Genomic DNA, 15,786 nt, shown 5'->3' on the forward strand with positions numbered 1-15,786 from the left:
TTAGACTTGGTGGCTCGCTGTGGCTTTGCCGCTCTGATATGGAACTCCTTGGTTGGCCCACCTACTTTTACCATGAGGGTGATGGTCATAGCAGATTTTAGTTCGGAGCACTGTCTTAGGCATTTTTGGTTATCATTGTCTTTCCCAGGCCAATGTTCAACTGATGAATGCTGGATTACTTCCACTGCACGGAGTGTTTCCGAGAGACAGGGGAATATCGGATGGATAAAACAGTGCCCATATTGGTGGCTCCATTTGCACAACAAAAAATTTGGGGGTTTTGCAGATTCTGAGAGGGTTCACCCAAAAACACGAGGCATCAAGTATTACCAGTCATCAAGTAGCGTGCCATGTCTGGAAATCACGAGTACTAGAAGAAACAGGTGGTTCAATCCATCTTGATTGAGCATCACAGCACAAACTGCAGTGCCCTAGGTCTGATGTCAAGCAAATGAAGGAAGCAAGCCAAGTAAGGAAAGCCTCAATTTTTACTCTGGTGTGTAAATAAATGTACGATCTTTGGTGAGATGGCCCTTTTAGAAGAGACCCACTTTTTTCTTCATTTCGAGCTTCTTCCAGCCAGGAAGTTTGTCGAAGCTTTCGTAGGGCATTTTGAAAAGCCGCTCAAAGTCGGCATCTGCCAGGTACACCTGCAAATTGTTTTGTGCTTTAGCAAAACTGCAGAATAAGAGAATTTCTTGCGGGCCACATCTGGGAGTTGTCCCTCAAATGTCTGAGGGAAAAGTTCACCTCCTTGTTGGCGGGGTCCACATACGGCGGGAGTTCCTCCGGGTTCTTCACCTGCAATGCAGCCAACGGGTACTTCTCCACCTCTGCCCGGACGTTTCGCATCTTCGCTGCTTCTTGCTGTAAACAAGTTCCATTACAGCTTAGGCTCTCTTGACATTCTCAAACAAACCTGTATTGCAATCAGGTTCTGGTTGCTCTGCCAGATTTCGTTCTTGATGCCCTCGTACGTGGGGAGTTTCTGGACAGAAAACATTCCTGTAACACTGGAGATTGGGCAACATTGAACACGCCGGACCAACCTGCCAGTACTGTTCGTCCCAAATGTCAAAGAACCCCGTAAAAATGGGTGGTTCCAGCCCCTGCTTGATCCAGACAAGGGGTAGCGTTGGCTCTCGTGCACTGGCGTCACTTTTTAGGTACTCCTGGAAAGAAATGTAGCGTGCCATGCCCATTTTGGCGAGTACCTCTGCTATGTTAATATATACAGGGTGGTCCACCAACCATGATAGAAATTCATAGTAAAAATGCAGGCCCCAGAGAGACATGCGGTCAAAGGATTTTTTCTGCCAATAACTTTTGCCACATATTGGTAACATTTTTATTTCATTTCAGTTCATGGAAAGTTAATTTCTTCAATTGAACTCCAAATTTTTCCCAAGGCTACCTAACATTTTCTTTGCGGAAATGGGTTCCCCGTGGTCATTTTACTCAATATAGCACATAATCCCACTCGTAATGCAATGGAAATTGCCGAAACAAATTTGCCATAAATCCGTGGGAATGAGCCCTTGGCTCCGCCTCTTTTTTGACAGCTCCTAGTTGGAGCTCAAAGCTGTGAAGAAAGGAGGTTACACTGGCACCCCACACGAGGGGGGAAAGGGGGCCATGGTTGGTGGACCACCCTGTTTATATATGTTATATATATATATATGAGTTATACCTCTGCATATTTGAAGCTGTTTTTACGGTCCTCCCTGGAGGCCTTGCTTCCAATCCAAAGGAAGAGCGTCGTCCAGGCATCCAGCAGCATGATGTCATCCTCCATAAGATCGCTCTGATCAAAGCTCACTATCTCGTCCACACAGAGTCTCCCAGAACGGGACAGGCACTGGAACAGCCTCACTGCACGAGGATGCTCTTCCATCTGTGACATCCACCATTTGTGTTACCAAGCTGAGAGGTCAGGCTCACCATTTAGGTCACCTACTTGCATATACTTTGTAGTGTTTATGTTTAGCTTCCCACCAATGGCAGTCCAGAAATCATCCTTTTCCTGACCTTCTGTAACCAGGATCATCTCTCTGAAAATAGCGTTATTCGGTTTGGTGGTACTTTTGGGTGCTCTCTGGTCTAAGGACTTTTTAGGCATTGTCATCCACAAGGGGAGTAAACAGAACTACATCAATCTCCATTGAAACAGACTTCGGGTTTTGTGTTCTTCGAAAATTACTTGGGGGGGGGGGGGGGGGGGGGGGGTACAAATTGGTTTTCAGAAACTGTCAAATCAGGCGACATAAGATGGAAAATAATTGTTGCATTTCAAGTGAACACGACAAGCAAAGCGGCTTTGATGAATGCCAGAGTGCCGGAATTCGTAGCAAGTGGCAATGGTGCAAAATTGGGGTAAAAATGTCTCAGTCACCCCCCTCAACACACTCCCAAGAACTCACTTTCCCGAATCTGTGGCAACCTTCTTTGCCATCTCTCGTTCGTCCCCGGTGCTTCCACGACCAGCCCACAGGTGCACAGTTGAAGGGCCAAAGAGAAGGAACACGTCACCAGAGTTGAGTGATGCTGCTGAGCATGGAACCTGTACAGCTTTGGTGTTCCTCTCGTTTGTGCCGTGAACTCTAAGCAGATAGCAGTCTTCTGGTTGGGAAGTGAACCGGCCATTTCGGATTCCTCGTAATTTGTTGCCCTGCGTGCCAAATTTGCTCTAATGCAAGGAAACCCACCCCTCAACCTGCAAAACTAAGTGGAAAAAGAACACAGACTGTTCTGCACACACACATACAGTGCAATCCAGTCAATTCGAACTTCCAGATAATTTGAACTCTTGCTCTGGTCCCATCAAAGTTGTGTGTATTTCAAAGGGGGAAAACACGCTGTAATTCCAACATATCAACGTGTGCGACATTTTATTCCCACAAGATCGCCCATCGAAACAGACTTCGGACTATGTATCGGCCGAAAACGTCCGGCTGGGTGCTACTGGTGTGTCAGGGACACATTTACTAGTTGATAGCGTGTCTGCCTGCTGATCCCAAGGTTGCAGGTTTCATCCAGAGCGCCTGCAATGCGATTGCGGGGTACAAGTTGCTTAGAGTCCGTGCATTTTCCGCGAGTGACGTTAAATACGGTGTGTCGTGTGGTGAGTTATCACCGAACGTACCATCAGGTGGGCAAAATCAATGCACAGACTGACCACCGTGTATTAACAAGGAACAAAGTAATGGACGATACTGTTTACTAGTGGCCTTCAAAGCAAAAAGCCTCGCTGTTTTAAGGGGATCAAGACCCTTCCTGTTGACAACAGAGCCAACAAAAAAGCAGAGATGACAGCAGATATTTTCTCAAATTGGGTTGGCCATTTTGTGTTCTGGTTCGAGATTGGGATGAGCTCAACATCACAAATAATATACATTGAGTCACGGCTGAAGAAACGAAGACAAGCGCATATAACATATTTTCTATCGAGATGTTTCATACTGGCCTTATTACCGGCACAACATGACCGCAAACGCCATTATGCCAACGCACCATTCGGAACAGCTCCCAAATTTCTGGTCCACTTTAAGTTCTAAATACCGAGATTGCACTACCAACTATTTGTTGCCCTTGCAAACAACACATTGTGGAACACGATGGAAATTGATGTTCTGAACCTGGAACACAGAAGAAAGGACACTTCTGTGTTCCAGCCTGAGAACATAAATTTCCATCGCATTCGACAGATGCTGCTTGCATCGCCCTGTCGTATAAATGCATGTGTGAGAAAACGTGCAAGAGTGAAAGTGCAATGAGTGAGTGAGTGGGTGTGGTTTGTCCCTTCAGATGATGCAACCTGGAAGTCACTGGAGAGGTGTGTTAGCTTAGTCCTGCAGCTGGCTAACCTTTAAGTTTTCAGCTAACTTACTTCTTTCTTCAAACATATTGTGGGCTGTTTTGATGAAGCATAAATCCATGCTTAATACATAGCGCAGTATAAACAGTATAACCAGCATGAAATTCCACATAATACAATATACACTCGCAACAACTTTTACATTTTGGACGTTGAGTGATGTGTTGGCAGCCGAAAAAGGTTGCCAACGATACAGTTGTTCAGTCAAGCTTTCATTCTCCAACCAGCTGTTAACCAATCCTAAACTTTCCCCCCAAATCCGCAGTCTCACTTGACTGGCTGATAGCAGTACAGTGCTCGTAGTGATGGACGTACAAGTACGCCAGTTATGAGCGCTCCGTAACACTGGATGGCAGGTATTGGAATTATGGAGACCCATTTGAAGAACTCCCGGCCCCCACAGAACCAAATTTGAGAACCGCCGATCTAATGCAACAGCAGGGCACACCTGTCACTCTTCTAATACTGATATGTGATAGTGTACCCAATGCCTTTCTGTTTGACACTGACAATTACACTGATAACTGTGGAGATGGAAGGGGACAAATTAACCCAGTATTATTGTGAAAACGTAGTACATACACACATACGCAGCATTTAAAGGGACAGTCACATCTGGAAGCCAGTCTACGAAACTGACACCACTATTTTTGGCATTTGCCAACAATTCACTCTGCACAACAATCCAACTATTAAATAAATGAATTTTAAAGAGCAGTGTGAGAAGTGTGAGGGAAAGGAGACGCCCACACGGCTGCCCTCATTAGTTCTTAGGGAGGGACTCATTTTTCAATTCTCGCATACTCTCAACATCTGGCGTCTGCGCTTGTCCTTTATTCTATCGAATAACAGTCTAACTATGCCAGTATTTCGATACAGAGGTACGTGGCTATAGTTTTGAAATAGACTGGAACGAATGTGACCACGTCCCTTTAAGTAGGCATTTGTCGTACGTCATAGCTAGGCGTAGCAACCAAATGAAGAAAAGGGGCAACGTAGAATGAATGAGCTCGAACCACATGTTCGGAATCCTCCCCAAAAAACTTTTTTTACTCACCCCCAAAACTATCATCTTCCCAGCAAAGATGGTCATGAAATGGGGAGTTTCCTGGCCTTGAATGAGTCGAATCTGTGAACAGGAAGGCCTTGCAAGGAGCACTTATAGGACATGACATAGTGTTACCTGGACTGCTTGTCCATGCAATCTATCATCCAGCTCTATAGCTTTCACACCGGCTGCTGCCTGGTCCTCTAGAGAAGATTCTTCACCCTAATACAAAGAAAAATTCACAGCCTCTGCTTCTTTACAAATTCTGAAACCGAGATTGGCATGGAAGCTTCTGGAAAATTAGCCGTTATTATCGACTCTTGTATTTCTGTATACATCCTTTAATACTTTGGTGGGTTACGAGTATGGAATACACATAAACCACACCACAGACTCTGTTCCTCCCTTCTAGGCTGCCTCCTGGTTCCAGTGTTGTCTGCGCTGTGCACTACATTCCTCCCCATCTTTAGAATGTTACCTATGGAAATACTTTCCCTGGGATGCCAACAGGATATCTAAAATCGCCTGCAGTGGCACCCGATTCGTCTGCGGCGCTCTTTGCTTGTTTATCTGTGTGGTCCAGGTGATTTCACCCAGGAGTGTCACCATAGAAGAACCCTTTGTTGCGACAATCCCACCAGGAAACCTAGTGCATGCCCTTTTAGGAGTGTGGTGTACACCGCAGACAATACCGGAACCGGGAGGCAGTCGAGAAGGGAGGTACAGTGAGTTAGTGTGTAACGTACACTATAGAAATACAGCACCAACCTTTCCCAGGCTCAGCTTTATTTGCAGTTACATCTACTGTGTACTTGCATGATATGGTTTTGGGTATAGCCTAGTGCTTAAGCCTGAACCAATATTTGCCTGGTTTAGAATTGACCTAACTTCCTGAACAAACCAAGAAAATCGATGTATAAGCGTCCAGCATTTTGAATGGTTCATGGTGCGGGACATCAAAATGAAATGTGGCTATTGTTGCCTGGTCATCGCAGAGCGAGGCATCCATGCCTGAATGAATTTGCAATTTGACATTAATCCAATTAAAGTACCAAAGTGATGCCAAAATAATGTCATTCGTATCCTAGCAGCATTTCAGAAGTGGCAGAAAACATACCAGCCAATAGTAGATAAGACAATGTTCTTTCCCGTCAGTTTCATAAATGTAGACAACCACGTAGCAGTCCTTGGAGTAAAATTTGCCCTGTTCCTTGGGATCTACAGGATGTAGGTCCGCATTGTGCACCCTGAACAGCTCTTTCTTTCCTTTGCCGTCGTCCACCAGTTGCATTTGGGCTGCCAAGTTTGGGTTGGAATGGAGCGTTGCGGCATCAAATTTTGTCTGGATCGTTTTGCCCGGTGCAACTGCAAAAGACTGGATGCTATATACCTGGGTAGAAATTACTCGTGAGAATCTTCACCTTGCGCCCGACTCTTTGCTGAAGAGATTGCTGCAGGAACACTTGACTCTGCCTTATGCCAGTTATGGAAAAGGCATTTGAACTCCGTGGGTTCCCCTCCTTCGACAACACGCGTCACTTGAGTGCAATGAGGATAGCCCTTTTTTTTAATGAAGCCCTGCAGAAGGATCCCACTGTGGGTTACCACAGAGTGGTACGCAAGCATTGCAACTGCTAAGCACCTACTCGGGTCAAGTCTTAATGGGATGAGCTTTCTTTAGCTAGATTTATTCATCATGAAGAGTGAAAAGAATTTCACACTGCAGTAAACACACTATTATAGTGCATCAGTCTGTAGTATTTCTTTATGCAAATAATGTGTATGGCCATGGATCAACCACCCTGCACAATTAGAGCTCTCATAAATAATTTAAGACATTCTCCCGATAACCCTCGCAGATCAGGATTGCGCTGACAATTTCTGCTGCCACATTGATGTACCTGAGCATTTCTCATGGCTTCCACTCGTTCCTTCTGGCTGGCTTTTTTCCCGACCCACACCCAAATGCCAGCTTCTGCATTGTCCACTATGAAGGAATCCTGCATATGGAACAAGACGTCCACACATTCACTCCACTCTCTCTATAATATGCATGCAAAATATTTCTTTGGATCTTGGAGATCCAAGCAGTCCATCTCACCTCTCAAAAGTGAAGAAATTGCACCACCACCACCAACCTATAAGCATTCTTCGTAGCACACTAGTTTCTGCGCGTATACTTAAAAGAAACTTGAAACAAAAATTACCTCGTTACGTAATTTGCTTTCATCACCATAACAATACAGTGAATCTACAAAACCATGCAAAGAGGCGCTATAGCCATACCCCGGAATAAACACTGCATTCAAGCTTTTAGCAATTCTAAAATAAAATACTGTACTTTTAAATGCCCACAATTTTTTCTGGCAAGACTACAAGTGGCAAGTGAGCAGAGGAGGCTGGCCTGACCTGAGAAACCAAGTCCTGTTGATCGAGGGGACCAGTCTTCACTTCAGTTACCCTCAAAGTGCCATTTTCGTCGGAACACCTGGAAAAAGAACGCTTTATTTCAATGATCATGACCGAGGTCTCATCGCGACCCATTCTTAGTTTGTGGATCCGACATGTCATTGCTGATGCTAGCTGTACACTGCCACCAGGAGAACAAATGCAAGTTTCATCCTTATCATTACAGCTGCCCATTCTCAGGGAGACTGGATAGGTAGGAGCCTAAGCTCACTTTCAAGTGCAAGTCAGAGAAGTTTCGAACGGAATTTTTTTCCAGTTTCCAAACAGATCAATTAAGCGCAGTTCCTAAATACGCTCATGCCTGCATAGATGTAGTGTTTCAAACATGTAAACAATGGGAATTAGCCAATGATCATTTCTCAAACACGACCCACCTGTACAGCTTTATTTCAAAATGTGGGTTCCTCTCAAAGCCTTGGTTTTGAAGGACATCACGATGGCTCTTGACGTACCTCTCGTCAAATGGGAGCACGTGGGCAAAGTACTGCGGATAGCAATATTTTTTGTTTGTATCGCAGAAGCTACCATTATATAACTTATATAACATTGCTTATATAACATTGTCCAGTCACCTCCTTCTCTGGGGACCCCAGCTGCTTTTCGGTGCCCTCGTCAACAATGATGATCGTGCCTTCGCCATTTTCTGCCTTTAGCTGTTGCGCCGCAATGGCTCCCTAACAGTAAATTTAAAAAGCGTGATACAATCTAAGACAGGCACCGAAGATATTCACCTGAATCTTTTCCACATAATTTGAGAACTTTCCATTCCAGACAAAGATGATGTGGTAGAGGTAGATGACAAAAACGTCTCCATCGTTCATGTGGGTCCACGAAACGGATGGCAGCTGCCAAAGATTAGGAGCTCTGTGAAACATTATTTCAGTTATTCCATTCATACCTCCTGAACGATGGGCTTGCGTTTTCCTTTGATATGGTACATTCGGGGAGGATAGACGTCATCAGCTGCTGTGTAGACACCATCCGCTTTCCCGCTTTGAACGCTGAAAAACATTTCAACGGCGCAAAGGGATTTTTACGACCACAAATACCAGAAAGTAACAGACACGCTAATCGTTCGCACCCACAAAAAACTGGTGCGTACTTTGCACAGGCGCGTTTCCCCGGCTGCTCTACTAAACAGACACTGTTAGAACCTTTCCATCATTCGAAGGGCAATGAAATGTTTTGCCGCTGAAAACCAATAGAGGTGCTTCGTTGTCACAGGGTCCCTCTTTCTCAGGTACAGCAAGCTTCAGGTGCGTTAAACCAGATATTTTATTATTTTTAATGCACAGAAATACATCCGCATGCGCGTACCCACTATTGTAGCAAATGCATTTTACGTGACCACCGTCTCAGTAACAACTAGTAATTCAAAGAACACCTAGTATATTTCAGGGCTTGGTGCTTACCGGATGCCTCGTGAGAAATAAGAGATGAACCGTCGGGACTCAAAACCTTGGACCTCCCGGTGCTGCACTGATGTGGCCCCGAGAAAGTTATCCAGCTCCACAGTTTTGTATGCTGCTACACCTGCTTCTTCCTATGTAAAGAAGGATATTGTCCCAATACTCCCAATATTTGCACATAACACGACATTACAGCAACCTTCATACCTGTGAGGTCTGAGTTCCTAGCCAAAAGTGAATGTGAATTTCGAGTGGCCCTGTCGCACGTTTACCCTTGAAACAACATTCACGCATTCAGTTGAGAAATGACAAAAGTTGTTCCTGTTCTCACCTTCATGAAGCTATGTGCCCGCTCAGTTGAGTCTGACACCTGAACAAAAGCAAATGTTACCAACGCAAGACATCCTCTTCAATTGCTGCATTATTGCCACATACTCACAGCAGCAACAATGTAGGAATCTCCAGTATAAAAGTAGCCATACTGCTCTTTCGGAACAAGCACAAGTTGCGTTTTCTGCAAATTTTTTAAATCATGACAGTATATAAAAGCTGTACAATATTGTATCGTAAATACTCACATCAACACGCCATGTTGCAAACAATGTTGAATTTTTGGGCAGCGACTTAAAAGCAGGATCAACTGCGGCCATCTTGCTAGAAAGGTCATGATATCGATTCGCAGCTTCAATATACAATGCTGATCATCACAGTATAACACTATCAATGGTGCAGTTTGTAAGGGCCCTTCAATGTTACACATCATGTGCACGAATCAGAGTCACTAGTTTTGTTTACAACTTTTTGGGAGTATGAAACCAGTTTTCCTCCCTGTATGGCTCCACATTTCCATTTGTTCTGTCTGGTTAACTGAGACGAAAAGGGAGAGGAGGAGCAGTTGATTGGGCAAGGGAAGTGCAGTAAGAAAAATAGGGAAAAAGAGGTAGAAAAGGATGAAAGATAGAAAGGGCAATCATTCAGAGTGCACACAATACGTTGCTGGTTGGTCTGTTTGGACAGTTCGTGCTACATTGAAAGTACATAGAGAACAAGACTGCGTACTAAGGACAAAATAGTGTAAAAGTATAATGACGAATCATTTATTTTCAAATATACCTTGCATACTTCTCGAGAGAATGCCTGCTGATGTAAAATACTGGGAAAATGCTGTCGGTGTCCTTTCAACCGACAATGAATGTGCCTGATTCTTCTCGAAATAAGATTTCCAAAACGTAGTGGAGCCACTGAAACTCGCCGTTTTGCAAGCCGGTAACCACTTCAGATTTATTTCTGCAGTTCCAGTTCGGTTGGGTAGAATAAATAATTTTGGTTCAGTTCAGCGGTGTTAGGTTCTGCTCACAGGTCATCATAATTTATACTCGCGTGTTGTCATAATAATCTGAACCTTGCCTGTTACACATGAGAGGTTTCCATTGTCTAGTGTATATATAGTAGCTATATGCATGCAATATCAGCTCGGTTCAGTTCCAGTACTGCTGGAAAATATTTTGGGGGGTTCGACACTTTGGGTTTGAACGCTGTAATGTGAAGGGAGGGGTATTCCTTCTGTTTCCATGAAGGGTTCTTGAAGTTTCTTGTCTGTTTACCAACAAGCCCTAATTTTCTGCCGTGATCAAAGGTTCCTGGTTATCATATTTGTTCCACATATTCCACGAGCGTAATTTAACCAATCAAATAACTAACTAATCAGTCAATCGCTGCCGCAATTGCCCCAGCATATCTAACTGGGGTTTATAAGCGGCGTGAAGGGGACCGACAGGACGTTGCCGGAACAAAAGTGGACAGGAACTGGCCGGTCTGCGAACTACAACCGTCGACGATGATACGCATCACTGCACCTCAAAGCGTCCCGGTTCCGGTGCCCGAAGGATGGGAGCTTCCCAGAGGTAAGCAATCAAAGCAAAATCATCCAATCTCCGAAGGATAGTACGATTACGGAATCAAGGTAATAAACGTTGTGATTGACGAGCCAGTACCTTCAAGTTCACTAAGCAGTCATCCTTCAATGTGATTTTACGCATTTGAACGAAATAAACGGAGAAATTCTTGATGCGAGAGGTTGTTTTGTCAGGTTGTCGTGAAATGGCCCCTTCTAGTCGATACAGAAATAACGGTAGATCCTTGGGTTGTTGTAGGGAGCTACTAAAGTGTTCAAGAAACACAGACTGACAGCTCGACGGGAGACAGACGCAAGGGTGCTATCGGGACACCAGTACTGGGCTGAGCAAATTTAGAGTCAATGAGCGACTAACAAAGTATTCTTGTGTGTATACTTTGCTGGCGTCACACACGCGTCTCTCGTACACAACTCACGACAGAAGACTCAAGCCATTAGAACGGCAGGTGCGAACTACATGGCACATAGCAGACGACAGCGTCAGAATTTAGGCCTAGAGCAGCGCAAAAAGACCACGTCGAGCTGAGAAACCCATATGTTTTTTGCTCCCGTCATATAAGGACCGCTAACACAAACCCAGGAGTAACGACGACTACTTACCAGATGGATGCCTGCAAAGACGCGCAGCGATAGGCCACCAATCGAGATCCTTCGCTCACACCGTTCTGTCGTTTCGCTTTGGAACACGCACGGTCGTTAACTCATACGCGCGCAATGCAAAGTAGTGCGCTGTACACGCACAAAAAAATAAATATTTGCAAACTAAAGCGTACTCTCACTCACTAAATTAACCTTGATCGCTCAAGTAACGCCAATTTAATGGCGTATTGAAAGTTATGATATTACTCTAAACGAATTTCATTTTAGTACGGAACGGACACCTGCCATGTTGGATCACACCGCAGCGCTCGAGCAAAAGTGAAACCTGTTGCGCGAGCGACGCTTTTGATCTTGTCTTGTTGTTTCCAAAACGACGTGCGCTCCCGTGACAATGCGAGTTCTCAAGTAGTAATTTTGGTCTCCAGATTCATTCACCGCCCACAACGGTATTTTCTTGTTCTTAGTTTTTGTTTGAAAGAAGGGCGCGGCACAGAAAAGACATCCCAAACGAACAACTAAAAGTAAAGTATGTGCGTCTGCCGCATTATTCGTCCGCACAATGGAAAAAATAAAAAGGAGAAATGTGCGTAGCATATAAGTTTGTTTCGTTCTTGCGCACCTTGGGTCGTTGCACTTGTTCTGCGAGACAAAAAGGTCAAATGTTAAAGGACCTCGCAGGAAATATGTGCGGGAAAACGCTGTTTTGTTCAATGAACGGCTTTTGAAGAGGACGATGTGTATTTTGTGTAGCAACCATCATAAAAATACATTAAAAGCAAAATGTGTGGGAGCATTTCACTTGTCTGCACGAGTACTGCAGATATCTGAGGATGCGTTTGGCGCTCTCCACTCCGTACTCGAAGCAGTAAACCGATCGATCGCCATTAGCGTTTTGTTCGTTTTTGTTCTGAAAGGTATACGAAAGTAGTGATTGACACGGGCAGCTATTTTTCAGCCCGGCCCTTCCGAAATGAGGTCCGCCCACCCGCCCCATAGGAGCTGCCAAAAAAACCACCGCAGAATATCCAGGGACACCGCCCAAGCACACGCAGACCAACACACAACGATGTTTATTGGCTGTTTAAAGATTGTTATGCGAGAAAAGTGTGTCGTCCACGCTTTTCAATATTCACAGTGCTGAAAATGGTCCAAACGCTGGGGCAGGACATTCATTATTCCGAAAACAAGAGGCACACCCGGCACAACAACGAATAAACAGTTTAAAACATTGTTGCACTCCGGACTGCTATGCCCTTCTCTATCGTAAATAACCGAATGGCTGACTGCCAGACTTTTTCGTTCCTAATGATGGGTCCCTAAATGTCGTGTTTTTTAACTGTCCCTAAACCATTACATTTGTTGTGCTGTCAGTATGCCTCTTTTTGTTTTTTGAGTAACGAATTCACAATGCAGGCCCGCATCAATCTCTATACGAAGGTATGGATACGAAGGTGCATGACTATGTACACGGTTCCTTTCAAGTTGTTATTTCTAGTTCTAAAGGTAAGGGCCGTCCCGCTCCATAATCTAGGCCACAAGAGTCTCGCTCTCGTGCACGGAGATCAGGCAGGACGTCTCTTACTCAAGTCTTACAGGGCACATTCTGTCAGGATTTATATGGTCACCCGTGTGAATTTCTTTCTAAGCAGCGAAGAAAATCTGTTATTTCGCGTAAACCTATGTCCGCCATTCGTGCCACTCCATTCCTAAAGCTATCTGTTATTAAGACTGGGAGGTCCCCAGGTTCGAATCCCAGTGCCGGCTGCGCTGTCTGCGTTTTTTCCTGGGTTTCCTCAGACGCCGTCAGACATGTGTCAGCACAGTTCCCTTAGAAGTTGGCCCAGGACCCACATTCCCCCAGAGCATTAGTCGTGACGTTGCCCAGCTCTGTGAGGCAGACAGCAACTAGCTCTTTCATCACCACCACCACCACTACCACCCGGTGCATGACTATGAAAGATACAGTATTTGGAAAAAAGGTAACACATTTACATGGACGACATGCACATTATGCTTGTTTCACGTTTTACAATATAGCAGCATACATGCAATCCTGAACACGACTCCTACGTGAAAAGTCCTTCCGATTGTATCAGTCAATTTTCCGTCCGCTTTTTGAAACCAAACAGCAGTTTAGCTTTTCTTTCTTTCTTTTTTGCTTGGATCACCTTCTTGAGCTTCTTTTTCCTCTGAAGTCTTTCAGCTCTAGCCCCGTGGAAGTCTGTCAATCCTTCAGCATCCTGCGTCTTTTTCTTTCCTTTTCCCACTTTGTTTACTCTTGATTTCTTCTTTTCCACTGGCATCACACGTATATGCCTTTCTGCAATCTCTGTCCCATTCATTTCCAGTGCGAGGGCCACAGCATCCAGCCCATTGAAACTGACGAAACCAAATCCTTTTCCCATACCAGTGTTGCTGTCCCGAACAATCCGAACAGAACGCACTTTCCCACACTGAGAAAAACATTCCCAAAGTTCTTCGTCCGTCGTGTGCAGTGGCAAGTTTCCGATGAAGACTGACTTGCTGCTGTCCACTTGTCGTTTTCCATCTACTTTATCGACACAGATGTGATTTGTGGCCACCGTAGTTGCATTTGCCTCTAGAGCATCGTTTGCAGATTTTGTTTCTTTGAAAACAATGTACGCGTTCACCGTTTTCTTATTTTCGTTAATTAGCTTACGATTTATCGCGGCGACTTTCTTGCTAAACTTCTCGCGAGCTGGAGCAATTGAACGAAATCGCAGCCCTTCGATAGCTCCGTATTTTGAGAACAAGCGTTTTAGCTCTTTCTTAGAAGTTGCTGCTGGTAAATTACCGACGAAGATGGTCCTAGCTCGCCTCTCTGGGGTATCCTGGACATGTACTTCGTCGTCTACATTCCGAGTCGGTTTCCTTGGTCGCCGCGTAGGAACGTCGTCCGAATCGTTTTCATCTCCTTTCAGCTCTTGAACGCTTTCCGAGACATCATGACCACAGGAATCTTCATATTTCTTCTGTTCCAGTTCCGTTTTAGGCTTTTTAGTGTTGAAATGTTCCTTCTCACGTTTTCTCCGCTTACGTGCAGTGGGTTCCGATGGTGTGTAGTCTACGTAGAGTGGAGTCTTCCCTCTTACATCACAACTTTCTGCATTCTTAGAACCAGGTTTTGACCCTCGTTTTACATGCTGTCCTATTATGTCTGCAATAGCTCCAACTCTATACATTGTGAAAGAATCGGCGTTGCCTACAGAACGTCGTGTGCGACTTGTTACAAAGTCAAGAAGGGAGCCATTTTGTCCCAATGTTGCTCATCGTTAGAATGGGAATTCGCTGAGTTGCTGTCAAAGCGCCGAATTACTGAATAGTGAACTATATCTTCTGTGCAAAACAAGGTTGAAGAGATAAGGAGCTGCATGATATATTATTCGGTAAAGATGCACTGCAATTCTCATTGAAATATTGTTATATACAGGGCGTTTCTTAATCCGTTGCAGAATTTTTATTAAAGTGAACAAGCGGGTTGTAGCGGGGTAGTTAGTTGGCCATCGCAGCATATAGATGTCGTTTTTGCAGTTGAATTCTACGGTCAAGCTGACAACCTCTCGATGAAAGTATGCAACTACAACGTTGCACAGCTCTGTGAGGCAGACAGCAACTAACGTGACTAATTACCTAAAATTATTAATTAACTATTTAATTGCGGGCTTCGGGCAAAAGTGGGATAGTAGAATGAGAGACTAATTGAAAGCCATAGTTGAATGAGATTCCTAATTGAAAGCCATTCTACGTTTAAAAGATCCTGAAACACGCACCTGCGTTGAGATATCCATCCCCGAATCTTGATATGCAAATAAGCCGAAACCAGGGACTGAAACCGAAACGAACAGTTCATGTCAGAACTCTGAAAGCGGTTATGGTTACGGGATTCGCATGCAGTTCTAATATTTGCGGTTACTGGTAACCAAGCGATTGAAGCGATATTTTTTCGGTTTTCTCAAGGAGCATCTGCAGAATGCGTGGATGTCGCAAAATGAGTTACAAAGTGCAAACGGGTAAAAATGAACATATTTATGTATTGCGCTCCGAAAGGGTGGTGCATTGCCATCTGCCAGGTCGAAGAAAGAGTGAACACTTCCTCCGACGCGCTCTTGCCATTTGCTACATTCCGCATAAAACTATTCGTTGCGGTCTTTATTATCTCGTGCGCATTCCTTTCGCTCGTGCTGTAACAAGCTACAAGGCACGAACGACTGCGTGCGTTCAGCGGTTGAAAAACACATGACGAAAAGATGTACCTATGGTGAAGTGGGGTAGGGTACGGTGTCTACCATGGGGAAACATCCCATGTCATTATCACTTTGCCATCATACATTGTTGTTTAACAGAAGCACGTATACCATATACCCGTAGTCAAAGTTGTCAAATATGGCATCCAAAGATTATCGCGTTCACGCTTGAACCGATTTATATGAACCTTAACCGAAATCATCTT

The 15,786-nt window shown here is 44.6% G+C and overlaps 2 protein-coding genes across 2 annotated transcripts; both read right to left on the reverse strand.

The window, feature by feature from the left end:
- Positions 1–470: 470 nt before the first annotated feature.
- On the reverse strand, positions 471–11,424 carry LOC135389137 (advillin-like). Its single transcript, XM_064619145.1, has 23 exons — positions 11,316–11,424; positions 9,379–9,454; positions 9,240–9,314; positions 9,132–9,170; positions 9,008–9,073; positions 8,804–8,934; positions 8,290–8,392; positions 8,123–8,236; positions 7,964–8,065; positions 7,766–7,875; positions 7,332–7,410; positions 6,824–6,922; positions 6,344–6,500; positions 6,040–6,287; positions 5,058–5,144; positions 4,932–5,003; positions 2,421–2,668; positions 1,958–2,051; positions 1,691–1,894; positions 1,050–1,172; positions 920–988; positions 751–867; positions 471–650 (listed from the first exon to the last, which is right to left on the reverse strand). Exons 2-23 carry the CDS (start codon positions 9,448–9,450, stop codon positions 537–539), a joined length of 2,523 nt encoding a protein of 840 aa, XP_064475215.1. The 5' UTR covers positions 9,451–9,454; positions 11,316–11,424; the 3' UTR covers positions 471–536.
- Positions 11,425–12,370: 946 nt separating this feature from the next.
- Positions 12,371–14,613, reverse strand: LOC135389140 (RNA-binding protein 34-like). Its single transcript, XM_064619149.1, has one exon. It carries the CDS (start codon positions 14,516–14,518, stop codon positions 13,412–13,414), a length of 1,107 nt encoding a protein of 368 aa, XP_064475219.1. The 5' UTR covers positions 14,519–14,613; the 3' UTR covers positions 12,371–13,411.
- Positions 14,614–15,786: the final 1,173 nt, after the last annotated feature.

The sequence above is a fragment of the Ornithodoros turicata genome, chromosome 3 (genome assembly GCF_037126465.1).
Source record: "Ornithodoros turicata isolate Travis chromosome 3, ASM3712646v1, whole genome shotgun sequence".
Classification (NCBI taxonomy): domain Eukaryota; kingdom Metazoa; phylum Arthropoda; class Arachnida; order Ixodida; family Argasidae; genus Ornithodoros; species Ornithodoros turicata.